Source organism: Lentinula edodes (assembly GCF_021015755.1).
Source record: "Lentinula edodes strain Le(Bin) 0899 ss11 chromosome Unknown C8R40scaffold_3, whole genome shotgun sequence".
Lineage (NCBI taxonomy): Eukaryota > Fungi > Basidiomycota > Agaricomycetes > Agaricales > Omphalotaceae > Lentinula > Lentinula edodes.
In genome coordinates, this window is record NW_025764309.1 from 761,711 (window position 1) to 787,615 (window position 25,905).

Genomic DNA, 25,905 nt, shown 5'->3' on the forward strand with positions numbered 1-25,905 from the left:
ATCAACGAAGAGCAGATGAAGAGCAAGAGTGATCATAAAGTTGAAGTATCCTGGGCCGAGAAGGTGATAGAGTGTTGTAGACTATCTGCGATATAGAGCGAAAAGTGCGTCAATGAAACGTGGCGAGAAACCTACGTTACTGTAACCAAGCAAGGTGATATTATGAGTTCTTCTGACATTTACAATACTATAATCAAATCTCATATCTCGTCTACAGATATAGCGTTGGGTAGGGCTTCTACAGTCTCGTATTCAGGGCCAGTATCAACGTCCTCCTGAATATGAGTAAGGATAGATGCAATAGCAAATCATCGCAACCACTCACATCTTTCAGTCTATTGAAGTGTTTAGATAGCTTTTCAATTACTAGGCTATACGGTAGGTGCTGCGTCAATTTTCTAGTAAAAAAGTCAATTACGCCTTGAGCATGGTTTATGCAACAGACATACCGCCGTTGCTGTACATTCAAAGAATGCCGAGCATCTAATGTCGAATCTAGCACATTGGAAGAGTGTGCACCTTCACTCAAAGAGAGTTTGATTGAATATTCCTTGTCTGATTTGCCTCGCCCGTGGTTGCGTTCGTATAGCTCAAAGGTGATATGGGACTGTTAATTATTCTCAGTGTCGACTCCTGGATCTAATGTAAAACCACGTACACAGTAGTCCAATTCAGGTATGCGGCGATTTGCGATTGGTAGACCAGAGGTAAGAACAAGGTTTACCAAAGTGTGTATATGGCTCTCTTTAGTGAAGTATAGAGTTAATGAACTTTCACCGTTATTGCGTGCGGCCTCGAGGTCTCGGACAACGTTTTGAAGAAGGGGTAAAGATGTAAGGACACCGATTTCCTCCCTGGAGTTTAACATAAGATATGCTTGACAGATGTAGACGATAGTTTTACTTTTCATCTGGATCGATACCATATTCCTGTGGAGCAACAAGATCGAAAAGAGCCTTAGCGCGGCCATAAAGCTCGTGTAATCTTCGATCCTGCGGCTGTTGAGGGTCTTGAGTTGTCTGTTCATTGAAGATAGAAAACAAGAAGGTTCTATGATGAAGGGCGCAGTATTTGATTGTGTCATATAGCTCTGAGACCTGTGTTTGGTTAGTTTATTCCAGGATAGCATAGGTGCGGCTTACCCTCGATGGATCAAACTTTTTCTGCTCTACATCACAAAAGTCTTCAAATAGTTTTTCCCAACGCTCTCTAAATAGCCAGGGTTCATCACCACAACACCAGCGCTCTTGGATTTTATCGACGTCCAAAGTCTCGTAATTTCGACGCATGACATCCCGAAAAGTACTGAGTAGTTGTATCACTTCCCTGACAACCTCCACCGGCTCTTTCTTCATACTTTTCGGCCAAGTCAATTCCGGTCGTTTCTCTGGCTCTCCCGGTCGCAATAAGATCTTGAGCCGTTTTTTCACATCATCCATGAGGTCCTTCGCTGCGTTTGAGTCATCGAGGAGATCTTTTCGAATGATGAGCTGCAAAGGAGCTGACGTATTGTGGCGGGTCAGAACGTTTTTGTTACAATAAAGATTATTATTCGGTGAAGAAGTGGTACCATCGGTCGAAGAGCGGGAAGAACGAGAACTAGAATTGGAGTTGGGAGATGACGCCGTAGAGAAGCTTTGCTGGTGATCCAACAAGGCAGCAGCAAAAATCTCGGCAGATGCGATAACACGTCGTTCCGAGGAGGTGAAAATCTGAGATTGAACGTGAGAGAATAAACATGAAGGGATTTGTATGTACACACGGTGACGTTCTGCAAGACCTCCCTATCTGTAACATGGTTTGACTGCTAAACACACATTAAGGTGAAAAAAAACATACTCATGATTGAAATATCCTTCTTCATATTTTCGCCCAAGTCTCGTGATTGATACCGGGCTGCATGGGTAAACTAGGGAAGCTAAGCGGGCCTCACAGATGATGGAAGCACAACGATAATACCTCTCCTCCCCATTTAAAGACCAGCGTGAGTTTCGTGAGGGATCTAGCGTGACCAGCTTGCTTTTTCGAGTAGACAGGCTTCAACTGTGCTTTGGTACCCGGTAAGTCTATCTTGCTAAATAAAGCGCTGTTCAACTGGGTCAACTTCGCCAATTCCTCGCCACTTGCACCGAGACTCTTCGACTCTTCCACAGCACTAGCTATTTTGGTTAGCTGTTCTTTTTCTCGGAGGATAATCTCTTCCGTTTCGCCGTTGAGAAGTTTCACAAATGGCTGAGTCCAAGCTTCACCAATGGGAAAGTTGCTGGAGGAATATCAGGATTCAGTGAGAGTAAATAGCAGGTATTACTTGCAATTTGAGCTTCTGTTTCGGGGTTCTATCAGCGTGCCTAAATACTGTGACATTGGCCTTGAGGAGCCAGGTAGGCGCTTCCTCAGGGGTATTTTCGGTAGCTGGGAGCGCGCGGCTAGGGGACGATGATACCTGCATGCATAACGATGCGAGGATTTCCGCCGCTCTATCTAAAATGAACACACCAGAGTAAGATAAGGCGACGGTTTACAAAAATCTGGACTGCACGCAGATAGACATGCATAGCCCATGCGAATCGAAACGGCTGTACATACGCACCATAGTACGACTCGTTTCCCTTCACAAAACTCCACCCATTTACATCAATGACCTGACTTTTGTGACCGTTGTCACACCTAAGCATGTCATAACCACAAACGCGTTGACCAAAACCTTCACATATTCGAGATGCCCATGCCCTCTCCTCATCGGTCAGGCGGGTGATGAATCTGTCCAAACGTTGAAGTTTCACTGACGGGATTGGCACGTGCAGTCTGACATACCGAATTTCCTTTCCCTCTGTATTTCTCCTTACTACGCCGTCGACCACAGGCGATTTTCGAGTTTCAGCATGGGTATAGTCTTTTCCGACAGTGTAAACTTTGATGTCCTCCGAATTGTCAACGTCAATGAACTGTTCGTAAATATACGATCCGTCCGTTCTTGGATGGTTCAGGCTTGGATCCAACTCGCTGGATTTGTTACCAACCTGTAGAATGCGGTCGATGTCAAATTCAGAAAATACGACAGCACGTACCTTGCGAAATAAGCGCCTACCACCACCTCCTCGAAAGTAAATGTAGACGTTGTGGTCTTCACCACTCACGGGCTTTTCGACAAATGGTTTTTCTAATACATTACCATCAATGATGATGGCATCTCCGTCTTCTCTAAGGGCAACTTCCGGAGTGACTTTGTATCCACCGAGTACTATGCCTAACTTCGACTTCATGAAGTCTCGCAGTGTATCATCAATCTTTGGACCACCGTCTCGGGATACTTCAACGCGTTTGGGTGTAGGAACTTTGAGATGATCAAGAACAGTTGCGACCAATCTGCGGTCCCATAATAACGCTTGTGGTATCAGGTCGTTGATGCAAAAAGGATTTCGAAGTTTGACATAGGATACGGCCTTGTCAAGAGGAAAATCAGTCGAAAAGAAAGAAATGAGGATATCGCAGCGAGGCCAATTCTCGACATCTATCACGGACAAAATGAATGTAGATTGTTGAATGAGAATAAAGTCGCGTACCTTCGTCCAGAATTACTTTATCTCCAAAAACTTTGACTTCAATAGTGCCTCGGGATCTTTCCACAATTCGTATCAGAATCTCCCTCATGGCCCGGGATCTTGCTTTGACATCCATGGCGCATACACCCAAAATGACAGGTGCAACAGGTTGCGAAGGTCCAATTTCCTGGAAAGCATCGTGTGATCCGATAGAGGAAGGAGAAGAGGAGCGAGTTATAAGTGAGCTGGAACGAGGGGATGGTCGCTCTGAAGATGAGGTGAAGAAATTCGAAATTCGGGACTGGCGGTCCCAAGTTGGCATACTACACAACGACCCACAGAAAAGCTGCGATACCCCTAGCTGAGCCCTCTGCAGCCCTATGCGCGGATAAGCTGACAAATTATCTTCCGTTACACACGTGGAAGCAGCAAATTTGCCAAATATGGTACATATAATATAGACCCAAATAACCGTGGGAAAATGATACTGTCACTGATGACATGACTCGCGTAAATCTCCTATTGGTCGCTTTCTCGCACAATTGCCTCGTCGATCTTTTACGTAGCAACTCACAGTTTCGCCCTTTTGTTTTTGTGTTACTAATAATCTCTAATAACTTATCAATCAAGTCATGGCCGAGGGTATAACTCCAAGTCTGTATAAAGCTCGACCGACAATGACCGGAGGAATCTCTGAATCATACTATCGACATTCAGAATCCAGAATGAGCTCTACACAAGGTGAACGAGTCACTGTCGTCCATATATCCAACCTTCACTGCAGCAGGTAAATGGCCTTTTCTGAACCCTTTCAAACCCTTCTTACTGTCTTCTAGCTGTGTGCAGACGATTGCGAGCATTCTAGCGGAACTTTCTCCTCCGCCCTTCTTAGTGGAGACTTCCATTGTCCTGCAGTCTGTTAAGGTGTATCATGACCCGAGATTGTCGGCCGCTGTAATACGAAATACCTTGACTCACTGGGCCTTTGACGTCGTATCTGACTCCAGCTCAGATCTCTCTGTGACATTCAATAAACGACCGCCGATACTTCCAGGGAAGAATACGAAACATATTCAAAATTGCAGGCTTTGTCAGGAAGAAGAGTCCGGACAAGAAAAATCCTCTCATCATCTATTGCCAGGTGCACCTCCTGCGGAGCTCTCTTCAACCCAGGACATTGGAGGTCCCTTCAAGGTGACCTTGTCAATAGCAGGCATGACTTGCGCTTCTTGCAGCAACACCATTACCAACACTGCCAAAGACCTTCCTGGGGTCATTGATTTAGTTGTGAGCTTGCTCGATAATTCAGCGTCTGCGGTCGTGGAAAGCGAAGATGTTGCTCGCGAACTCACTTCAGTGATTGACGATTGCGGCTTTGAGGCTACTGTCATGAACATCCAATCTATAAAGAAGTCAGTGACATCTAGTATCGAATCGAATCGGACCGTTTCCCTCAAAGTGGACGGCATGCACTGCCAGTGGGTTCTTCATTATTTTGAATGTTTCACATTCTGAATTTTTTGCAGGCATTGTCCGCCCAAGATAGCTGCCGCAATAGAACGCATGGGCTCCATCACCATCGTGAAACCAAATCAAAGTTATAATGACCCAATTTTGACAATATCATACCGTCCAACCCCTCCGTCTTTCACTATTCGCCATATTTTACAACACATACGTTCTTCGTGCCCCGAATTCCAGGTCAGCATACACCATCCACCCACTATTGAAGATGTTTCGCGTAATATACAGCGGCGTGAGCAACGAAACCTTCTCCTTCGGTTGTTATTTACGGTCATTGTCGCCATTCCGACCTTTATCATCGGGATCGTTTACATGTCACTTGTCCCCGATGGAGATTCCAACAAGGCTTTCTTCATGAAACCTATGTGGACGGGGAACACATCTCGCGCTCAGTGGGCACTATTCTTTCTAGCTACCCCGGTCATGTTCTATAGTGCTGGGATTTTTCATCGAAGGAGTATCAAAGAGATTCATGCGCTGTGGAAGCGGGGGAGCACAGTTCCTATCCTCAAACGTTTAACGAGATTCGGCAGTATGAACCTCTTGGTTTCTTCTGGAGTTTCTGTTGCCTATTTCTCTTCTATCGCTCTTCTTGCCTTGGCTGCAGTTCAGCCAAGATCCCCAGATGGTCAAGGAGACCAGTCTACTTACTTTGATTCAGTGGTTCTTTTGACTATGTTCTTGCTGATCGGTGTGCACTGATTATCATGATCTTTGTTTTGTCTGGATCACTCATGATGAACTCCTAGGTCGATATCTGGAATCCTATAGTAAGGCTCGCACTGCGGACGCTATCAGTTCCCTTGCCTTGTTGAAACCGGCAGAAGCATACTTACTTACTGCCTCTGACGAATGGTCTGGCTCTTCTGTATCGTCTTCCGAGGGACTGACAGCTGTTCCCACGACAGCGAAAGGAGCAGTAGCGTTCAAGATTGAGAATATCCCTGCGGATATGCTGGAGCTTGGGGACATAGTACGCGTTCCTCATGGTTCTTCGCCGCCTGCGGATGGTATGATGGTCTCTGGAACGTCTGGCGTTTTTGACGAAAGTTCATTGACCGGAGAATCCGAGCCTGTTAGGAAAGAAGCTGGCGATAAAGTTTATGTGGGCACTATCAATCGCGGCGACGTCGTTCATGTTTCTGTAGTGGATATTAGTGGTACCACGATGTGCGTCATTCAGTTTTGCTTTGCTATCAGCACTAACGTTTCGGTAGGTTGGATAATATAATGGAGGTTGTGCGCGAAGGTCAAACCCGACGTGCACCCATGGAACGCATCGCCGACATTGTCACGAGTTATTTTGTCCCAGTGGTGACCCTATTGGCTATAAGCACCTGGATCATTTGGCTTGCCCTTGGAGAGTCAGGAAAACTCTCTGCAGATGTTCTGAGTAATCTGTCAGGAGGTTGGCGTAAGTACTTATATGCTGTCCTATAATCATAATCCTTGACACCTACCATGAATATAGCTGTTTGGTCACTCGAATTCGCAATTGCCGTCTTTGTTGTTGCATGTCCCTGCGGTATAGGTCTTGCTGCGCCCACTGCGCTCTTAGTGGGATCCGGCCTTGCAGCAAAATATGGTCTTCTGGCCCGGGGCGGAGGCGAAGCGTTTCAAGAAGCTTCTAGATTGGACATTGTAGTCTTTGACAAAACGGGCACCATCACCACTGGAAAGCTTCAGGTTTCAGACGTGAAATATGTTACGAACAGCTGGAACGAAGAAACGATACTCGGAATCATAGACGAAATGGAAAGTACGAGTTCCCATCCGTTAGCTATTGCCATTCGAGAATTTTGCGCAGCTAAAACAACTCATCCGCAAAATGGAGCTTCTTTTCGGGAAACTGCTGGGAGAGGGTTGTTTGCTTCCTTCCAATCACTTTCTTGTTCAGTCGTCATTGGAAATGAATACTGGATGCAAGAGAATAGTGTGCAAATTAGCCTAGAGCTTCGGGACCTCGCTGACTCATGGAAAAATGAAGCAAAGAGTGTAGTTTTTGTCGCAGCGCAACGTGACGCTCAGTGGGAAGTATTAGCCATCTTTGGAGTGGCCGATCTCATTAGGCCTGAAGCATCCAACGTTATTTCATTGCTTATAAAAGCTGGAATCGAAACATGGATGATCTCGGGAGACAACGAGAAGACTGCCTTGGCTGTTGCGGCTGCTGTTGGAATACCATCCTCTAATGTCATCGCCGGAGTTCTTCCTCAGGAGAAGGTCAGTTCGCTCTTCTATCAGATACACTTAAACACTGACTGCTGCGACTCAGGCTCAAAGGATACAATGGTTACAAAGAGGACGTCCTGTCTTACCCTTCACAGGCACTGAAATGCCTAGCAATCACTTCGTAGTCGGGATGGTTGGAGACGGGATAAACGACGCGCCGGTTAGTTCTCAATGTGTAGAGTCTCATGGGCCGCAATGATGATCTGTATCCTTAGGCCCTTACCTCTGCGGACGTAGGAATTGCAATAGGTTCTGGAAGTATGTTTCTTCTTTGCTTATTTTCTGCGTAATCTTTAACAAGGCCTCTAGGCGATGTTGCTATCTCTAGCGCCAGTTTCATCTTGCTCTCCGCAGACTTGAATGGTTTGCTCAACCTTATCGATCTTTCTAAGGCTGTGATAAGAAGGATAAAGTTCAATTTCGTGAGTCGATACTTCTGTGAGATTTGACAGAAAGATTACCTTCTACTTAGTTATGGGCGGCGATATATAATATAGCTGCGATACCCATTGCAGCGGGCGTCATTTATCCTGCTGGCCGTGTGCGCCTTGATCCAGTATGGGCCTCTCTTGCAATGGCGTTATCGTACGTGCCAAATCTTTCAAATGAGATGGATTCAACACTCACCACAGGCAATGCCCTACAGTTCGGTTTCTGTCATTTCCAGTTCTTTGTTATTGAAGTTGTATAAACCTCCGAAGAAGACCTAAAAGTTCGACACCACATACAACCCCGTTCTGTACCACCTTATTTCACACAAGTTGCATAAATCTACGTTCGATAAGTGATGTACGTTGTCAGTAAATCAGTACGATTGGGCATGTTAGGCTGTAGTGAGAACAAGTACGGCAAGACAGAAAAAAGTATAAATAAAGCAATACACACAACCCTTCAACAGAAAACAAAACCCGTTTGAACGGAAGAAACAATGCCACCAAAGCTCAATAGGAACCATCCCACTTCAATAAGAAGGGAACACTCCGGCATAGAATAGCAGCGGTAGGCGTTATAACTAAAGCTTTTTGAAAATAACGTTAGTGTCCGGAAAGCCTGCCAGTGCGGATAGTACAACGTCAAAGGTATCCTGAAACCCGTTCATCAACACAATACTACAAACAACCATAGACTACCTTTTGAACTGCCTTTTGAAACAGTTAACTCAGAGACCGAAAGTGATGCGGTGAGCCTACCTTAAGCCCGACGTGGAACGGGAACTGTGACACTGTCTCTATCAAACCCTAGCGGGAAAGATGATAGATCACTGGTGATAGCCAATGTATCAAGACTTGCGCGCTGGCGTCCACTGAAAGCCGAAGGGGCCGTCGAATCCCTGGAGTTACCAGTGTCTATCTGGAAAGGGAAAGACCCCAAACCAGTGGAGACTGTAGAGAGCTGAGAGCCGGTGGACAAGCCCAGCGTCTTTCTGTTTGGAGTGGGCACTACAGCATTGGAGTCCAACTTCGAGTCGAACGGCGTAGCTTGGAAGTTCTGGGAGCTCATTGGTGAAGGAGGAGATACATTGAACGCCTGTTGCGCAAGCGGTGAAAGGGGCGGCGACCTAGCCGGCCGATTTGAAATGGGCGACGGAGGAACAAAAGGGAATGATTCGAGGATAGAGTCTGCTGTAGCAGACATAGCTGATGATGCAGATATTCTCCTACTCTGAACCCCACCTTGTGCTTGCGCCTGCGCTTGAGCATGAGCAAGCGCTCGTTGCTGTTGTTCTTCAAAGGTGTCTAGCTCAGTAGTAGCGGTGGAAGGGTTCACAAGCTTGCCCATAGTGGTACGGGTTCTAGGAGTTAATACACCCGATTCCCTGCTTAGTTGACTTAGACCGAGGTTGACACGAGTAGCGTTAGCGATATCGATAACCGAACCTGCTTGCGTACTGACACTGGAAGGGCGACTGCCATCGTCACCTGTAGACCAAGGAAGTCGAGGTCCAGTTTCTGCCCAATCCGTACCTGTATTGAAAGCAGGAGAGGGTTCGCCAAAGGTTGTATGAGAAGCTGCTGGTGAAGAAGCCAGTGTGGTACGGGTTGAGTGCCTATCACTAAACGGATTTCCGCCTTCCTCTGACGTTGAGACAGATGCTGCATCGAAGTTGAGATCAGCCGGCCCGAAAGATGATGCAGCCAACGGTGATCTGACTGCGGGTTTCGAGGTAGATGCAGAAGGTTTCAGTCCTTCAGCACTTGTCGGGGAATGTCCGGGGGCATTGACCATTTCAGCTTTGACGACCCCAAGAACTTGACGTACAGCGCCCTTGTTGGGAGTCATGATCATAGGTGCTTCGTTAAGGAAGTCACTTGAATAGCTAGCGCTCGACATGTACGAGTTCCTCGACATGGCTGATACATCCGAACGCGTGGACGTTGGATAATTCCCTATTTGCTTTAGCGAATCATGAGACACATTTATATGATCCAGATTGAGGTCGATTTCCGGAGTGCGAGCAGGACGCATAGGCGATGGAGATCGAGAGGTTTCCGTCTCTGACGAAACTGCAGAGTGGTGCAGGGAATCGGGAGTAACAAGGGCGATAGGGATAACGTTGGTTCCTTCCGTGCCGGTAGTTTGAATGGAATGGTTATCCTCGAAGGGATTAGAGCGCATTGAGGTCCTCTGAGTGTTGGTCCCAGTGGTGTGATTAGATGAGGACTGTGATTCTGGATCGAGGTCGATGGTTGTGTTTGAAGAAGTGGAATACACGCGAACAGTATTCAGCTCCGTAGCAGGCGCAGACGTAGAGGAGTGATGTTTCTCCATAGGATCGGGACGATTCAAAACGTCATCTGCTGATGCGGGAACATCTTTGACCTCTACCGTAGGAGCGGTGCTGCGGAAGCGCGGACTGCGGCGATACCAGAAAAAGAGTACAAAAACTATAGCAAGGAAAACCAAGGAACCAACAACAGCGCCGGCAACGGCACCGGCACTGATGCCTTTACTAGAGGTGGAAGAAGGTTGTGGATTGTCCTGGCATTCATAAAATGCACATTGAGTACAAGATCTAGAATAAAATAAGTAAGGAAATCAGAGAAGATGAATCAAAGAAACTCTGACTTGTTTATGAAAACGCAAGTCTGGTCTGTGGCACAACTACAACTGGGAACGTCGCAGTCGTTAACGCAGTCGTCTCTGCCGCCCAGAAGAGCATTAATATGCATAGAGAGAAATGGAGGAAAGAATGTGGAGGGAGCTTGACGAGTAATCAAAGAGAAGCGATCCTGTGCTGATTACCAGCAGCGTCGAGTGGAGGAAGAGAAGCAAGAAGAAATAAGTAAGTCTCTGGGCTCGGTCGACGTTGGTGTGTAACCAAGATATTGTCACACTTGTTGTGACTTTGTAAGGGTTGTACGAGTACGTTAGCCGGAAATACTGAATTGAAAATTCAACACTGCTTTCTTCTCCAACCATATGGCTCAACCAGAAATCATCGACCTCACTCTCCCTTCATCTCAGTCCCCCCACGCATCATTTGCTGATGAAGACGTTCAGATCATTCCACAGCCTAAAAAGCGCAAAAGCAGTCGCTCCAAAGATAACAAAAAATCCACCAAGAAACTCAGATCGGAAACTCCCATAGATAACTCCAAATTATTTATCGTTGACCTTGATCCATCTGAAGCTCTGCGGCCGACGATATCTACCATACCTCAGGAACACGAGTCCAATGAAGGCAAACTCTTACTGCCAGCTCACGTCTCCGTGCTTGGCTCTGTTCCTGTTGAGATCATAGCTCCAGCTTCGGAAGACCAGGATTATGTTGAATATCTTGATTACGGTGGACCCGACGTACATAAATCTTATGTTCTCATCACATGCTTTGTGGTTGACTTACGGAAACACAGGAGTTGGGTGTAACACGGTATTTTCAACTGGAACCAGACAGAACGAAGACTGCAAGTGTAATTGTCTGCAAACACTGCGGCGTCAAAGGAGACCACAAAACTAGTGCTTGTTCGGTCATAATAGTGCGTACGAGCTTTTTCACCAAGATAGTCCTCTCAATATATCCATTTGTAGTGTCTAACTTGCGGCGTTCGCAATGAGCATTCTACTTACTCCTGCCCAATCAGTAAAGTCTGTTTTGCATGTGGGATGAAGGGCCATTTGAGTGCAGTTAGTGATAGTAATGCTATCTCCCAAGTGAAGTTATCTTACGCTCCTGTATAGAGTTGTCCAAATCGTGGCAAGCTTGCAAATACTTATGACGATTGCGACCGATGTGGTTCGTCCGCCCATGCGACAAGCGTACGTCCCTACAAAAATTTATCTTGTTTACATCAACCAACCCCACGATACCCCACGAACAGGAATGCCCCACACATTGGCGAATTTACCACTATGTGAAGGATGCAGACCGCATCAGTACAATGGAAGCTCGCAGATCAAAAAAGACACGTCCTTTGGGTCAAGGTGGAGAAGGTTATATTGCGGAAGATAGCTGGTGCTATAATTGTGGCGAGTGTGGTCATTGGGGGGATGTGCGTATATACATTCGGTTTCACCCCATTTTCGCTTCTCATGATATATCAAGGATTGTGAGGTAATGCGGCATGTCCACGACATTCCTGATGAGAACTCTGCTTTCGGAATCACCAATCTCCTCACAGGTCCCTTCTCTGAAATTGAGACGGGCAACACCGACCGGGCACCTCGGGAATGGGAGCTCGATTCAGCGGAATGGAACGACTGGGGTGGCCGAGTTCCAATTAATGTCGGACGACAAGCCAAGAAGAAGGAGATAGCACGAATGCGCGCGCACCTGCTAGATGATGAGGATGAGGATGATCCCTTCTCACGCCTTGCGAAACCTATGCGTGATGGTGCCAAGAAAAACCCGGGGAACGGTCAGAAACCGCCGAGTCAACCGAAGAAGATGCGATTCGAATTGAAGGTGAAAGGTGCATCCAATCAAGCATCTGGACCTCAGGATCTTTTAAGGAGGATCAGCTCAGATGTTGGTTCGAAAGGCTCTGGTCGACCAAAGGACAACGACACATATCACCGTCAGCATGGCAGCGGACGTTCCGACAAAGACAGAGAGAGAAAGAGAAATCAATATCGGGACAGAGATAGCCCTAGAGAAGACAGGAATCTGAAGAGAGAACAGGACCGAGGACGGGAAAAGGGAAGAGAGCAAGGCCCCCGCTACAAAGGTGGTTATTCGAATGGATACTATCGATGATATCCTTACGTTAATCAACACTCATTGCTCATTGAGTAACTAATCCATGCATTAAACATTTTCTATTTTCTACCTACATAACTTACATTTTCTTGGTCGGCGTCTTGTGGATGGTAAGATCCACACGACGAGCTACCATCGCGAAAGTAAACAGAACCAACAACACTGTTGCAACTGCCATGGGTTTGCGCAGGTGAGCGGAGATCGGCACTCTGTACGAAACCTGGGAGAAAATATAACTGAGACTCGAGAATGAATGAATTGGCTCAACCCACATAGATAGGTTTTGCATGCTTATTGGTGAGGTTTTTATATTTGAAAATGACCATAGGTCGTCCAATGGTGTCAAGATACGTCACATGTGTTGAAATCTCGTTGGAAAGAGCAGGGAACGGCGCAACATAATCAACATCACTTTTTGAAAAACATCAACCATGGTTTGCTCCGAAAAGAACGACACTCACGTAGCGCCCTCTGGTAGGATGATGGAGATCTCTGCATCGTTGACGACGGCTCCAGGAATCTCTGTCATTACAGGGACACTAACAATGTACTTGCCCGTGTTTGGGTCGTAGCTACCCGAGTCTCCCAATGGCGCATCCCATCCAAGGGTGTAAGTGTAATTCCAGCCACCCATGATGGGGTATCGTGGCTTGAGTTCCAGTACGCTGTTTTGTGTATTTTTCAGTCCACGGGAAACCGAAGGCGCGACACGTAGGTGAGATGTTGAAACGTTCCCTATCTGGTCAAGGTAATAGGTGTTTCGGATGCCAGGAGGGAGTTGGACAGTAAACAATGGAAGAACATGAGGAGCGCCGCGACCATAGAACGACTGAGTCTGGTGTTGAAGTCGCGAAAAGTGTCCATTGAGTCTATGCATTGATGAACCAACTGAACCATGAAGACATGCGTGAAAGATCATACCGCGGGCCTGCATTATGGAGAACAATATCATCTTGAATGTTCAGATTGGCTCCCCAGTGACTAATTTCCGCTGCACGTCTGAGCTTGAGCACTTCCAAGACAGGGTAATCATAGCTGTAATGCAAAACAACACGTTGCTGGTATTTATCAAGGAAGGCTTGGTTTGCTGATGGAGGAACGTTACTGTAAGGGCCATACGTTACAGTCGATCCGGATTTAGTTACAGGATTCTCGAGGGTGAATGCCTGGACATTCTCTGGCGTGGTGTAGAAGATGATACGAGGGGAAGAAGACCTAGCGGACAAGTAAGAACTTCAGTTACGGCTGGCCATATGAAAGACATACTTGAGCTTCGTTCGCTGGACACTGGTGTTGTAAGGGCTCAGAACAAAAAGAGATGTCTCATATTTGAGCGATTGGTCTTCGTCCTGGGCGGCTTGCTGCGGCCAAGGCCGCGTAGTGTGGGTCTGCACAGTTTCGAGAACCAAATTGATAGTCGCTCCAGCTTCAAGAGGCTTCTCAAGGGAGACATCCAAATTATGAGATTTACTGTCGGTTGCGATATTAGAATGAAAGCCAAACGAAGAACAGATCAAGCCATACGAACCTACCAGCCGGGGCCCCGCTATAAGTAACAGTCAAAGGCTGTTGCTTGCCTTTAACTTTGACCTCCAGCCAGCTGGTATTGAATATCTCATCCTCTGGAAGAGTGATAGTATACACGCCCGCAGCTTCCTTGAGGGCCTTGACAGCAAAAGTTGTCGTGACGTGTACGAGAGAACCTCCGAGGTCGATGGTACGAACGATGGCAGAATTTTCAAATGACTGACTGGATGCTGATGCCGCTGCTGAAGCCAGCAAAAGACATGAAATTGCGTTCCATAGACGCAGCATAATTCGTGGAAAGAGTTGGACAATGTAACTTCGAAAAGAAAGCGTGAACAAATTTAAACGACGTGTCGCCCAGGGCGCCTATTTCCAGGGCGCGTCTGTGGACGGGGAAGCCTCTTCATTAGCAAGTAGATTACACTACATATTTACCAGGCCCACATAGCTCCTGGATTGCGTATAGGCTTATCTTCCCTTACCGCCGCGGCGGCGATTATTCTCTTCAACTTGTACGCCCGTTCCTTCTCCTTCTGCTCCTCCACAGACTTCCCTTCCCTCAGCACGACGTGCATTTTAGCTTGCTTGTGTTTGCGAATACCCATGTGCCCACGTCCTCGAGGCTCTATTCGTTTGAGGACTTTTCCTTTATTCACCCATGCCTCGGCTAAGTGCTGCGGTCAGTATATACAGCAAGAGCAAGTATGAAAAGACGTATACGAACCAACGACTAATTTGGAATTATCGAGATGCTTATATCGGTATGCATGATCCTTTGCAGTAGCCAACATGTTCATGATTCGTTTACTGGCCCGTTTTTCGCTAAATTGCATCTGCAGGATTGCATAGTCTATCGGTTGCCCAGAAATCTGATTACCTAACATGTTGAGTTTTCGAGGAGAGATCTTGAAGTAGGTCGTAGAATATTTATGCTAAAAGCGAACAAGAGGTCAACTACAAGCAGTGAAGGAGACTTGTTGGCACAAACCGAAGTCGGCAGCGGCTTTTTGGGCTTCTCAACTTTGGCTGAAGCGACAGAGGAAGATTTCTTCGCAGCAGCAGTCTCCATTCTATGAACGACTGATTTAGTCTGTTCGAACAAGCTGAGCTGGCCCTCTTCTCTCGCTTCTGCCTTGGCTGCTAGAATATCCTCCTTCGACTCTTTTTCTCGGCGGTCCGCTGTAAGCTTTTGTCTCAGCCAACTGAGAGGGTTGTAGGTACTCGCACTATTTTGCATGGGATCAGGTAACGGAAGAAAGATAACTAATTTGTGGCGGACTTTCTGGTTTGTAGACGTCTTTGAATCGACCGAGAAGGTCCAACAACAAAGGCATGCGTCGGATGAGCAGTAGATATTGAACGCGTCACTGTGACAGTGTTTAGGACCCTTTGTTGACAAAGAGAAACATTGCTCACCATTGAGGAGACCTCTGTGCATCGCGAGAGTGAGATTCTAAGATTCAGAAGTACGGTTATTCTGAAGTCACGTTACAGCACCGCCGTTTCACGCACCTCCACCACGTCGACCCGCTCTCGGTCGCCGTCCCTTTTTTTTTGCTCACGATGTTGGGCACCATCATATATGTGTCTATTCTACTCGTGAATGCAATGGCCGTATTGAGTGAAGATCGATTTTTGGCGCGAAGTATGCCCTGAACGAGAATTCCATGTACTGTCACTGCTCACTCTCAATTTCAGTCGGTTGGACTTCTGCTCGCCCTCAAAGCAACAACAACCCAGGCTTCCAAGCCTACGATCAGCCTGCCTTCGGCCAGGAAGTTGCAATCAAAACGAAGATAATAGACCTCATCAGCGCTGTGCGGACGTTGCTGCGTAGTACGTGTATTCGTTATATCTTGACTTCAGACCACTAAATCTCAAGAAACTCATAGTACCATTGATCGCAGTTAACATCATAGTGATCATGTACGAACTAATACTCGGTGGTTAGAGAATAACCTTCGGTTTCGACCATTGTATCACCTTCTCGAAATATCCCCTCATAATTCATGATCTTGAATTCCAAATACTGCACATCCGAAACACACCCAACTAAGTGTCGGTATACTACACATCGTGTTCGAAGCCATGTAGTGTCAACAGACTACATCCTCGAGGCGTCGGGACTCTGTCGGAACAAGGTTAGTACTTGGCCCGGCTGCGAGCGCGGAACACGTACCCTTGAAGGAAAGTTAATAGGCCTCTGCCTCCCTTAGGTAGCATGCAGTCGTAGTATACCCCTGAGTTATTCTGACTACCTAGCTGATATATCAACATCGTCCCTTGCCACTTCCAAACCCCTCCATTAATTCCGCCTGGTTGCTCATCCAGCATCATCTGGAGTGGGATTTGGTTTGTCCCAGGTGCATCTTCGGTGCCGTTGACAACATTTACGGCGTGAATACTCGTCTCATTTACATATCGCCACAAGCGACTACGATGAATGTAAAAGAGTGGAGTTCCAGCAGCACCAGATGTTATAGTCAGATTCCCGATCGCATCTGTTCAAAACAGGTTCAACATTGTCTTTGGATTGAGCCTAGGATTCAGTAGGATGACCACTGTTGATACTCACCCGGCGGACGAACGTTTAGGTGTCTTGGCGCTGATTTCCGACTATGACCTTCACGGAGAGCTTGCAAAGAAGACAATCCTGGAATGAGCGAGCCTATAGAATATTGGCCCTCGAAGGTTGGTACAGCGAAGGCTGTCACAGCACAGAACAAGAGCACAAAGAAAATAGTGGTTCGGAATCGATACATGACGTCCATCCATCTTGAGAAAGACGTGCAAAGCCTTATTTAAGTATTGGAACTTGAATTCCCGCACATTTAACGCGACGTGTCCTTGGCCCAGTTAGCTTGAAGCGGTTTCCGAAATTCTACCCAGGTAAATTCCGATTCAGCCAGTAAGAAATTAAGAGTGATAAAAAGCGCGTGACCGTCCTCAAAAATTCATGGTCCGTGCGCCGAATTCGATGCTTTCACGACATTCACTAGCAGCATTGTCAAACACCGTTCCTTTACGTTCATTTCACGCTAGAGCAGGTATTTCAACGAACCGTCGCCTTCACGGTCATCCTGAACCTAGTGCACCCGGAAAACAGCTTTCTAGGAAATCTTCGGCAGAGAACACCGTCGCAAAATACAGGTCGAAACATTACAGTCCCTCTCATAAAGAGCCCAACCCTGATGGAAAGATTCTCCTTGAACCCCACATTCTCTCTGGACGGCTAAAGAAGCTATGTGACGGAGCTCAGGTTGATACTGCTGTCGCCATGCTGAAAAATTCTCCTCTGGGTGCACAAAATGTACCGGTATGGAATACCTTGATTTGGGAATGCCTGAAAGCGGAACGATTTCGGTTGGCCCATGATCTCTATATCGATGTGCGTTCTATAATTTCTGCTCACACTGTCTCAACTGTTACAATTCTGAGCAATCGACTAGATGAAGCGACGAGGTCACAGACCAAATACCCGAACTTTTCAAACTCTGATGAATGGTCTAGCGCGGATAGAAGATTGGGAGTCGCATCCAAAACAACTTGCAAATGCACATTCCGTCCATCAAGCTTTCATGCGTCATGTCGACGCTGTGAAGAAGCACGACCCATCGAGCGCTGAGCTTTCCCTCGCTCCAACCGCTGCCTACGTAAAGATCCTCGGTGCAACGGGCCTTCACCAGGAAATATTCGACGTGTTTTATAGCCTTGACGCGGAAGGTCGTCTCGCTCCAGACCATCTTCTGTTTACAGCCATGTTCCAAGCATTGGCCATGAAGCCTACGGCAGAAACAGGAGATTTTGTACAAAACGCAGCTAGTGCAAAACTGTTGTGGAATCTAATGACAAAAGCGTTGCGTCGAACTAAATTCCAAATTGACGGTCAATTGGTTTCATCCGCGATGGTAGCCCTCTCCCGAGGTCGTACCATTGACCAGGATTTCGCCTTCAGCCTTGCAAATGAGTACTTTGGTTTGGTCGGGCTCGATGGGGTGGCCGATTCTGCTCCTTCCGAAGGGAAAGGCATCCTTCCACTTCAACCACAGTCCTTTGCCGCCATTTTAACCCTCTGTCGGAATAGCTCCCGTCCCCTCCACGCAATCAATTTCTTTGGTGCTGTTCTCCAGCGTCCCGAATCTCAAGGTGGACCATCCATCATAGATCGCGCACACGTCGAACAAGTTCTACACTCACTCATCGCCGCCAACATCTCTTCTTGTTCCGAAAAAGCTATAGAGCTTATCGAGTGGATGCTCACACAAGAGATCAAGCTTCCGTCAACCGCCGCAACAAAAATTCGTCCCACGTATCCAACATTCAATCTTCTCATCTCTCACATCTGCAGGCCGGAGAATAATTGGCGCGTGGCTGTTAAGGCGTTTGATCTTATGACGGGCTATCATTGTCACGATTTTATGGACGGCGTGGAGGCAAAGGAACCTCGCATTGATCATCGTTCGACAGGGAGAAACATCCCTCCAACAGCAGAGATATTATCGAGCATGATGAGGATCGCAGTAGGCTCAGAAAACAGGGCAAACATTCGCCAAGCCCTTCGTTTAGTCCACCATTTCGGGATCCAGTCGTTGGCGCGGCCTTCACATACCCTGGAATCAAAGAAAGCCGTGAAAGATAAACTATTCTATGCCTTTAAATTGGCACGTAGTGCAATGGAAGGCATAGATATATTGTCTTCACGGAGTACTGCACAGGATCGACCTCGAGATGATGATCTCGTGCGCTGGCAGTCACTTAAAGTCGAGGCCAAAAAGTTGTTGGGATCCGAATCTGACAATGATTTCATCCCCAATATACGCCGGAAACAAGTACATGCCAAACCCAGGGAAATTAGAGAGGGTGCTAGTACAATACAGTCAAATCGCTTGTCAAAAACTGGAGGTCGTATTCTTAATTTTAAGTCCTCGTAGAGGAGTATTACAACAGTAGCCCTTTTATTAAAACACTACTTACTCTACCTATTGCATTCCTATCAAATGAGTCCGAGAAAGACGTATCCAGGACATATCGGTCTCTGTAGACCCCCAAAAAAGAACATCATGCTGTGCGAGATGAAGGTGAATGAAAAAAAAGAGTCCGAATTCGATTATAACTTTAAAGGAAAATGATCAAAGCAGGATATATGAAGTAAATGACCAGATGCGCAGTAAAGGTACACGAAAACATGGAGAGATATAGGTCCATAACAACTGAGCGAACTAAGAACTCAAGCAACGCTCATCGGTCGGTCTCCCGATGAACCCTCTCCTGCATGTGCCCTCATGAAAGCAGGGTTAGGTGTCATTGTAATATCCTCCTCTAAAGGATGAGCTTCGTGCTGAGGAGTTGGCATGGGCGGAGGTGTATTTCCCATACTGATTGGTCGGTCGATAGTCTTTGCGTCATATTGGAATCTCGCCCGAGGAGGCGTAAATGGCTCATCTAGCATCTGCGTTGATTGAGGGCTACCAAGTCCACTCGGACCTGCAATAGTGGAACTCGTGCTCGGTTGGCGGTCGAAATGCGAAGATCGCATTGGAGAGCGGGGGGGAACAAATAGCGGATCCTCTGGACCATGTGCTTGGCTCGCAGGAGCCCCAGCCACAAACGGTTGATAAGGATTGTTCGACGGCATCCCCATGCTTCTTGGGCGGTCGTCAGAAAAATCCCGGAAGCCAGGTGATGGAGGGCCGAACAATGCATCTTCAGGAGTGCCATCCTGATGAAAGCTACGCTGCGAGGGTAGAGTTGCGAGGCTTGAAGGCCTATCAGCTCCCTTTCCGCTCCTAATTGAACCATTGTACTTCTTGAAATGAGGCGAGGGTGGAACAAACATTGTATCTTCTGTCAACGCCATAGAGATCGGTTCGTAGGTATGTGGCTCCGTAGTGGCAGCACTGTCTCGGCTGTTCAAAGGCATAGGACTCATCCTACCCATCGGAGCACGAGTTCTCACATCCATGATACGCTGCCTCTTGTTCTTTTTGGTCCTCTTGCAAAGTATAATGATTCCCACGATAGTAAGGGCAAGAAGCACGAGGGCGTTGAGTGCAACGATAGCCAAAATAACGGGAAAGTAGGTTCCGATTTTGGCCAATGTTTCCGCTACTTCAGTAGATAGATCCACGGACGTGACAGAGGCAGTACTAGCAGTGGCATTGGATTCATTGTATGTGATTCCAGTTTTAGCAGTACCACCGCGAGCTTTAACGAAATCTCCCGATGCCTCGTTGGGATCAACAAGGGATAGCAATTTGAGGAAAGGATCAATCATCTCTCCATTAGAATTGAAGTCCCCAAAATCATAGACGGAGTACATAGCGCGAAGCACGTTGTCACCGAGTAGCCAGTCACTAGATAATGGATTAGCCCAGATTAATGCACATTAAGATCCCTATATTTACAAGTCATCGCCGGCGAAAGAAGTCGGAACAAAGGTTCCAAGGCATGTAGAGGAATCGGCCGAATTCTTGATGTTGATATCAAGAGGATGGAGAGGGAAGATTTGACCACTGCAAACCGAATTATTAAGAACAGGGTATAGATGAGAAACCGTTTAAACTTACCCAAGTTGAAGAGCCATGTCAATTTCTGCATCACATGGTAATACCCACTGCCCGATATCAGAGCTATATTGTGCGCCGGTAATCCCACTATAAATGATTTCGCACACATCTGAAGGAACATAGCTGAAGAATGATGAATGTCAGTAGATAGTCTGAGGTATATAAGAAATGATATAACTAACGACCACGAGGTACCGGTATCAAGAACTACTACAGCTCTGTTTGAAGGCACGTCTGCAACTTGAGTGGTAGGACTGAGTGTATCCGAGCCAATCATGTATGCCTCTAGTAAAACACTCCACCGTGTCGGCGAAACGATTGGCCAAGTAGGAATTGAAGTTTTGTTCGCGACTGCGGTGTACGCAGGGTCATATTCACCTTACAACGGATGAGTAATAAGCCCAAAGCTTGAATGACCGAGCGCGTACCTATACTAAAACTCCCTTCAACATCATCGCTGTCAGCATCGTCGTCAGAGCTGCGTTCAAGGGCGAATGCAATAAAGTTGGGTTCGGAAGGGTTTTGCATGAACAAATTGTATAACAAGCTTCTACCACTCGAAGAATCTGAATTGTTCACAAGAGCATCGATGGTAGAGAGACTGGTGAACCCTAAACCAGCAATCCCATCAGCGCCATAACTCAATGCAGGATTGCTTGCTGATGAGGTGTCCAGGTATGCTTGGGTTGTAATGTTGATGCTGAGAGTACGAAAATCAATGAAGGCTCTACACAAGATGAGTATTGCTACACGCACCCTGCAAATCCTACACTCGCATAAGACACTGTGCCATAGGCCCAACCAATACCATACTATAATGAGTGTTAGCATCTTAAAGCTCCCAGACGACATATTGAAGGAAATCACGGTGATATTGTACGTGGTAGACTGTTGAACCGTTAGTTGAGCTGAGCATGAAAGCGAATAGCAAAACGTACAGTTTGTGAAGAATTTGGCAATGGTGAGGAAGTGCCTTTGATCCAAAGGTCAGAAGATCCAGTGTCCAATTGTATAGGATATTCTGAACGAAAACATGAGCCGAAATAGGTAGTCTGGAAACTTGGGGACACCAACCGACGCCTCCAACAGTGATCTGAAAATGAGAAATGGGTGAAAGGTTTATAGCACAAGCTGCGCGATTACTTACATCGGAAATGTAAATGAGGTCTGACACAGTGCTAGACCAAGGGACGTTCAGCAATGGCTGGAGCTCATGGTAATGTTGCGCACCTGATAGTATCATTCGTGGACGTGGTAACGTTCCCAGATGCCCTTTTTTGGAGGGAAGAACGTTTAACTTTCCGTACTGGAAATTTGAGAGCGTCGGAAGTGACGATAAGTGTAGTCAGCACCACTAGGATGAAATGGAGCTTCATCGTTGGTGAGTTATTTGGTGAGACGTAAAGAGCGACGTGTAAGGAGGGTGTATGAAGAAAGAGAGAGAAGCCTTCTCATGAAAGCGAGGAGATACCGCAGCAGACGATGGAAGAGTCCTGCGAACCTCGCAACCGTTGTTTCTCACCAAGTCCAAACTTCATCATATTAAATTGATGGTTCGGGAAAAATAACTTGTGCTCGACTATAGAAATTATGTATGTAAATACATGCTATCGCATCCAGGACCACGAACATGCAAGTCTTATGTTGATGAAGCTGGAAGTAACCTATCCCAGACCTATCCCAAAGTACTTCCCGCAGAAGCTCAGCACTTGAGCTTGAGTAGCCACCACCGCCGCCGCCGTTACTTCAAGTTCGTCAGTTTGCGGTGCGTTGCCCACCAAAAGAATCTAGTGATTGTCAAAAGCTGACAGATCCGGAAATATCAAATTTGAATCGTATGACTGGAAAGTTCTGGTTGGAAGGAGGCGAGAGTATTGAGTGATGCGGGGTTTGTGGGGAAAAGGACGGGTGCAAGCTGTAAATCAAGTGTTCTACATACTCTGTGAGAGGGATCAAACGAAGGATAGGGAAGCAAGGGCATATGTAGAGAAGAGAAAAGAAAAGGTTCGAAACTGACCATCACTGCAACGCTAATGATTAATAGCTTCGCCACTGTCGTTCGTGCTAGGAATTCCTGTTCAACCTAGTTCCTAGCAAGAGAATATCGCGGCTCAAACAATCAAACATTGGCAGAACACAAGACAAGACATGTCTTGTAAATCAAAATGGGTGACAAGCTTGGTATATGTAGTCACTGCGCAAACTAGAATCACTGGATACAACCCGCTCCGAAACATTCGTAGTCCCATACCTGAATCACGATTCAATATAATGCTAGTAGCAAAATCAGATAGTGATTAGACAGTTGCTTTCTTGCACGAAATCTAATGAGATGAGGTTATCGAGGTCCCAAGCAAGTATTATCCGTGCGAAACGCACCGCTGAGATGCAGTTGTGAATCACTCGTGAATAGTAGGAAGATAAGAGCGTTGAACGCTGAAGCTTTGAAGACATACTTGGTTCGCTATACGGTGCATGCAGATGACTGAGTTGTTTAGGAGGTGTCCTCCTGAGGTCCAAACGATGCGCCCAGGATGCGCCTCTTCACAATTGCAAGAGTGTTATCACCTAAGCAACCGAGATTGGAGATATATAAGTTGCAGCTACGAAGGACTGTCGTTTGCATATAACCCGGCCTCGGACGGCATATGAGTTATTCTTGTACTTTGGGTTCATTTTGCACTGCCACCGCCTTTCGCGGAAACTCGGACTGAATTCGTAATTTCTAAAAAAAAAAATAGAAATCTAAATCTCTTGCACACGTCGGAAACACGTACTTGCGATGTACCTTTCCGAGAGGACACGTTCATTCACGGATTGATCTTGACCCCCATTATTCACGGCTTGGTTAATCAAGATTTGCGGAATGACAGGGTGTCGGCTTGCCGCGGTATTATGTTTGTAGCTTGAGATGACTCGGGACCTCTAACCTCCTCAACCCTCTATAAGGACCTATAACTTTAAGGACAGTTTGGAATTGGCATGGGTTGTGAATGGTGGAATTCTTGATTCAGATGATGAATCCTCATTGCAACGAAGGGAACCTTGTCGTTGTTGAAAGCTCTACTTGTTGACACAGGTTGACACCTACTAGATTTCTCCCGGAAAGCGTTTATTGCAGACTAATGGAAGAGATAGGAAAACTGGTGATGGCCGCTAATGCGGGTTTCCGTTGAAGGTTCAAAGTTCGGATTGAAGATTTGACATCAATAATCATAAGTTACGACGTCAATTTCGTTCTCTTCCGTTGTGAATCCGGAATAAGATTGGCCTTGATTGGCGTTGTGCCAGACGCGTCCGAAAATTTTCCTGTCCTCTGAGTTGGAACTGAGAAGGTATACCGATGGCGTCGAGATGGCGTTGATTACTATTAGAAGGTCAGAATGGCTTTAGTAACTGAGGTTGCTTTCAAAGCTTCGCCAGTCAAATGAGTCAGTTAAAAGTTATTGTGAGTCAGCCTCCAATTGATGGATATCGATAGAGATCGATGGATGACTGTACAGCGGAAAATTACAACGAAAATTAGAAAAGCTGTAAAGGACGTTCTGAAAGCTACGGCTACGCTTCTAGCTCTGAGCGGGTCATTGGGGCGTAGTACTTCTACTACTGCTGCGGGGACGAGTGGAAAAACTCGGAAAAGAAATGACTGAACTTTGCTTACGATTTTTGCGGAAGAGCTGGCTCGGCAGAAATTGAGCCGCAGTGAATGGGGGTAATCATCAGCCGAGTCCCGATGGCAATCGCTCAGTCATCGCGTCACCGAGTCAAACGGAAACCTCACCTTTACTTTTTCGGAACCAGACATATATAATGGCAACGCCTCAACCCATTTTCCGAAACCGTTCGCCTCGTTTGCCAAATGTGCACCAGCGCCAGCTCATCCAGCTCTTCATCGTCTTCACCGATGTCTTCGCCCAAGTCTTCTCCTGTCCACCATGCCAGCCTTGTTGACCCTTCTATCCACTCGCCAGCTCTTCTTGAACTGGTGGACATTCAGCTTTCGAAACAGATCATTGGTGATTATCTTATGCTTCTTTTTATTAAACTGGAGTTCTAATTATTTTTTTTTAGATTATGTCGTAGATTGTGTAGCAGAGACTGTCGATTTTGCGATGGGACGTCCCTCTCACACCCGAGGAAGAACACCTTCACATCGCCCAGAACACACCAAATTCACAACTTTCGTCACTAATGTCCTCACTCGAGCCGAAGTGACTACCCCTATCGTCCTTGTTTCGCTTGCCTACATTGATAGAGCAAAACCACATTTACACATTGCCCTCGAGGAATGGGCCTTAGAACGAGTGTTTCTTGGCGCGATAATTGTTGCATCAAAGGTTTGTATCTTCCCATACAACAACTCGAAACATGTCAACTTACCCCTTTTCACAGTATCTCAATGATTCTACGTTAAAGAACGTACACTGGGCACTGTGCACCGGTGTCTTCGGCAAGCGAGATGTGGGGCGTATTGAACGCGAGTTCCTCGATGTTTTGGATTGGGAATTGAGCATCTCAGAAGATGATATCCTTTCTCACCACGCTGGTATTTCTGCTGCTATCGCTCCTTTGACCTCACCTTCTCGCCATCATCATACCCATTCTTCCTCGCATCATCATCATCATCATCATCATACCGGATATCCAAGCCACCATACTCGAACCCACCATCGTACTTCGTGTCCAGAGCTTGAGCCTTCGAGTCCGATTTCCTCAGACGGTTCATCTTCCCCACGGACACCATCAACATTGAATAACTCTCCTGAATCTTTGGCCCCCACAAAAGACTCAATAGTTCCAACACATTCTAATTCAGGTCTTGGAGACCTTCTACGATCTTTTCCCATTCCTTCACATCATACGCAGACACATTTTCCGATACAAGTTTGAGTTTGTTTGACTTCACATCTTTTTCAACCCTTGCATATCTTCTCGAATGCCCCAACGTTCCCTATTGCTATCTATCTGATTTTGTTTCCCATCTACTCGCACTCGTATATGCACTCGCACAATAGTACTGCAGTGCTTCCCATCTCAACTTCGAAATTCGCCTCAATGTATATTTACGCCTACATAGTCTAAAGTTATATCTACCCCACTTATTTACTGCCTGTCTTACCTTACTGCAGTTGCACATTGCACCTATCAATGTGAAATCACACCTTATCTCTTTATCTCGAATTTTCCATAACACGACCTTCGCGTGAGCACTAAAAACGACAGTGAGTGGGCTTGAGTGGGATGACACGACTCTACAGCTGTCCGGAATCGACGTAACAACATATGACTGGCGGAAATTCAACCGCGACGCGTTAAA

The 25,905-nt window shown here is 46.5% G+C and overlaps 11 protein-coding genes across 11 annotated transcripts; 5 read left to right on the forward strand and 6 right to left on the reverse strand.

Annotated features, from left to right (window-relative positions):
- Nucleotides 1-200: 200 nt before the first annotated feature.
- On the reverse strand, nt 201-3,678 carry C8R40DRAFT_1158431 (cortical actin cytoskeleton protein asp1; the record flags this gene model as incomplete). Its single annotated transcript, XM_046229735.1, has 14 exons — nt 201-275; nt 326-398; nt 450-607; nt 659-854; nt 904-1,097; nt 1,143-1,712; nt 1,763-1,788; nt 1,840-1,909; nt 1,960-2,232; nt 2,309-2,481; nt 2,591-2,760; nt 2,815-3,020; nt 3,069-3,511; nt 3,564-3,678. 14 exons carry the CDS (start codon nt 3,676-3,678, stop codon nt 201-203), a joined length of 2,742 nt encoding a protein of 913 aa, XP_046090894.1.
- A 589-nt stretch (nt 3,679-4,267) lies between these two features.
- C8R40DRAFT_1158432 (heavy metal translocatin) lies at nt 4,268-8,008 on the forward strand (the record flags this gene model as incomplete). Its single annotated transcript, XM_046229736.1, has 11 exons — nt 4,268-4,329; nt 4,379-5,020; nt 5,069-5,757; nt 5,816-6,236; nt 6,284-6,480; nt 6,538-7,289; nt 7,342-7,458; nt 7,514-7,556; nt 7,608-7,720; nt 7,771-7,883; nt 7,945-8,008. The coding sequence occupies 11 exons, from the start codon at nt 4,268-4,270 to the stop codon at nt 8,006-8,008; spliced, it is 3,213 nt and encodes a 1,070-aa protein (XP_046090895.1).
- A 481-nt stretch (nt 8,009-8,489) lies between these two features.
- On the reverse strand, nt 8,490-10,458 carry C8R40DRAFT_1166039 (uncharacterized protein; the record flags this gene model as incomplete). Its single annotated transcript, XM_046230790.1, has 2 exons — nt 8,490-10,311; nt 10,379-10,458. The coding sequence occupies 2 exons, from the start codon at nt 10,456-10,458 to the stop codon at nt 8,490-8,492; spliced, it is 1,902 nt and encodes a 633-aa protein (XP_046090896.1).
- A 173-nt stretch (nt 10,459-10,631) lies between these two features.
- C8R40DRAFT_1083283 (uncharacterized protein) lies at nt 10,632-12,536 on the forward strand. Its single transcript, XM_046227238.1, has 6 exons — nt 10,632-11,096; nt 11,153-11,275; nt 11,328-11,423; nt 11,478-11,555; nt 11,618-11,788; nt 11,842-12,536. The coding sequence occupies exons 1-6, from the start codon at nt 10,719-10,721 to the stop codon at nt 12,490-12,492; spliced, it is 1,497 nt and encodes a 498-aa protein (XP_046090897.1). The 5' UTR covers nt 10,632-10,718; the 3' UTR covers nt 12,493-12,536.
- Nucleotides 12,537-14,403, reverse strand: C8R40DRAFT_1083287 (Ribophorin I). The gene is made up of 6 exons (XM_046227239.1): nt 14,024-14,403; nt 13,762-13,965; nt 13,417-13,710; nt 12,957-13,364; nt 12,768-12,906; nt 12,537-12,715 (listed from the first exon to the last, which is right to left on the reverse strand). Exons 1-6 carry the CDS (start codon nt 14,308-14,310, stop codon nt 12,575-12,577), a joined length of 1,473 nt encoding a protein of 490 aa, XP_046090898.1. The 5' UTR covers nt 14,311-14,403; the 3' UTR covers nt 12,537-12,574.
- On the reverse strand, nt 14,363-15,494 carry C8R40DRAFT_1083289 (ribosomal protein L22/L17). Its single transcript, XM_046227240.1, has 4 exons — nt 15,439-15,494; nt 15,011-15,389; nt 14,747-14,954; nt 14,363-14,689 (listed from the first exon to the last, which is right to left on the reverse strand). Exons 2-4 carry the CDS (start codon nt 15,257-15,259, stop codon nt 14,454-14,456), a joined length of 693 nt encoding a protein of 230 aa, XP_046090899.1. The 5' UTR covers nt 15,260-15,389; nt 15,439-15,494; the 3' UTR covers nt 14,363-14,453.
- A 91-nt stretch (nt 15,495-15,585) lies between these two features.
- C8R40DRAFT_1166042 (integral membrane protein required for ER to Golgi transport) lies at nt 15,586-15,973 on the forward strand (the record flags this gene model as incomplete). Its single annotated transcript, XM_046230791.1, has 3 exons — nt 15,586-15,667; nt 15,721-15,858; nt 15,915-15,973. 3 exons carry the CDS (start codon nt 15,586-15,588, stop codon nt 15,971-15,973), a joined length of 279 nt encoding a protein of 92 aa, XP_046090900.1.
- A 116-nt stretch (nt 15,974-16,089) lies between these two features.
- Nucleotides 16,090-16,515, reverse strand: C8R40DRAFT_1034241 (uncharacterized protein; the record flags this gene model as incomplete). The annotated part of the gene is made up of 2 exons (XM_046223407.1): nt 16,090-16,150; nt 16,202-16,515. Coding segments are annotated over 2 exons (375 nt in total), but the record flags the coding sequence as incomplete, so codon positions are not given.
- A 371-nt stretch (nt 16,516-16,886) lies between these two features.
- C8R40DRAFT_445882 (uncharacterized protein) lies at nt 16,887-19,101 on the forward strand. The gene is made up of 2 exons (XM_046235085.1): nt 16,887-17,410; nt 17,472-19,101. Exons 1-2 carry the CDS (start codon nt 16,979-16,981, stop codon nt 18,951-18,953), a joined length of 1,914 nt encoding a protein of 637 aa, XP_046090902.1. The 5' UTR covers nt 16,887-16,978; the 3' UTR covers nt 18,954-19,101.
- C8R40DRAFT_1083296 (aspartic peptidase domain-containing protein) lies at nt 18,971-22,115 on the reverse strand. The gene is made up of 11 exons (XM_046227241.1): nt 21,819-22,115; nt 21,736-21,766; nt 21,663-21,681; nt 21,527-21,609; nt 21,456-21,476; nt 21,345-21,400; nt 21,017-21,288; nt 20,771-20,966; nt 20,589-20,711; nt 20,427-20,534; nt 18,971-20,375 (listed from the first exon to the last, which is right to left on the reverse strand). Exons 1-11 carry the CDS (start codon nt 21,962-21,964, stop codon nt 19,250-19,252), a joined length of 2,181 nt encoding a protein of 726 aa, XP_046090903.1. The 5' UTR covers nt 21,965-22,115; the 3' UTR covers nt 18,971-19,249.
- A 2,230-nt stretch (nt 22,116-24,345) lies between these two features.
- C8R40DRAFT_1083309 (uncharacterized protein) lies at nt 24,346-25,823 on the forward strand. The gene is made up of 3 exons (XM_046227242.1): nt 24,346-24,604; nt 24,660-24,925; nt 24,981-25,823. The coding sequence occupies exons 1-3, from the start codon at nt 24,448-24,450 to the stop codon at nt 25,476-25,478; spliced, it is 921 nt and encodes a 306-aa protein (XP_046090904.1). The 5' UTR covers nt 24,346-24,447; the 3' UTR covers nt 25,479-25,823.
- The last annotated feature ends 82 nt before the right edge of the window (nt 25,824-25,905 follow it).

Excerpts from the sequence above, each read along its gene's own strand:
- C8R40DRAFT_1083309 (XM_046227242.1), top strand. The coding sequence starts at position 24,448 with ATGTGCACCAGCGCCAGCTCATCCAGCTCTTCATCGTCTTCACCGATG. Across the intron at positions 24,605-24,659 it reads GCTTTCGAAACAGATCATTG|ATTATGTCGTAGATTGTGTA; the intron begins GTGATTATCTTA and ends ATTTTTTTTTAG. Across the intron at positions 24,926-24,980 it reads CGATAATTGTTGCATCAAAG|TATCTCAATGATTCTACGTT; the intron begins GTTTGTATCTTC and ends CCCTTTTCACAG.
- C8R40DRAFT_1083289 (XM_046227240.1), bottom strand. The coding sequence starts at position 15,259 with ATGCAAAATAGTGCGAGTACCTACAACCCTCTCAGTTGGCTGAGACAA. Across the intron at positions 14,955-15,010 it reads AAAAGCCGCTGCCGACTTCG|CATAAATATTCTACGACCTA; the intron begins GTTTGTGCCAAC and ends GTTCGCTTTTAG. Across the intron at positions 14,690-14,746 it reads TAATTCCAAATTAGTCGTTG|CCGAGGCATGGGTGAATAAA; the intron begins GTTCGTATACGT and ends CGCAGCACTTAG.
- C8R40DRAFT_1083287 (XM_046227239.1), bottom strand. The coding sequence starts at position 14,310 with ATGCTGCGTCTATGGAACGCAATTTCATGTCTTTTGCTGGCTTCAGCA. Across the intron at positions 12,907-12,956 it reads ATCCTACCAGAGGGCGCTAC|TGATGTTGATTATGTTGCGC; the intron begins GTGAGTGTCGTT and ends TTTTTCAAAAAG. Across the intron at positions 12,716-12,767 it reads AGCATGCAAAACCTATCTAT|GTTTCGTACAGAGTGCCGAT; the intron begins GTGGGTTGAGCC and ends ATTTTCTCCCAG.
- C8R40DRAFT_1083296 (XM_046227241.1), bottom strand. The coding sequence starts at position 21,964 with ATGAAGCTCCATTTCATCCTAGTGGTGCTGACTACACTTATCGTCACT. Across the intron at positions 20,712-20,770 it reads GATACCGGTACCTCGTGGTC|CTATGTTCCTTCAGATGTGT; the intron begins GTTAGTTATATC and ends ATCATTCTTCAG. Across the intron at positions 20,376-20,426 it reads TCTTTCGCCGGCGATGACTT|TGACTGGCTACTCGGTGACA; the intron begins GTAAATATAGGG and ends TCCATTATCTAG.
- C8R40DRAFT_445882 (XM_046235085.1), top strand. The coding sequence starts at position 16,979 with ATGGTCCGTGCGCCGAATTCGATGCTTTCACGACATTCACTAGCAGCA. Across the intron at positions 17,411-17,471 it reads CCCATGATCTCTATATCGAT|ATGAAGCGACGAGGTCACAG; the intron begins GTGCGTTCTATA and ends GCAATCGACTAG.
- C8R40DRAFT_1083283 (XM_046227238.1), top strand. The coding sequence starts at position 10,719 with ATGGCTCAACCAGAAATCATCGACCTCACTCTCCCTTCATCTCAGTCC. Across the intron at positions 11,556-11,617 it reads CGTCCGCCCATGCGACAAGC|GAATGCCCCACACATTGGCG; the intron begins GTACGTCCCTAC and ends CCCCACGAACAG. Across the intron at positions 11,789-11,841 it reads AGTGTGGTCATTGGGGGGAT|GATTGTGAGGTAATGCGGCA; the intron begins GTGCGTATATAC and ends TGATATATCAAG.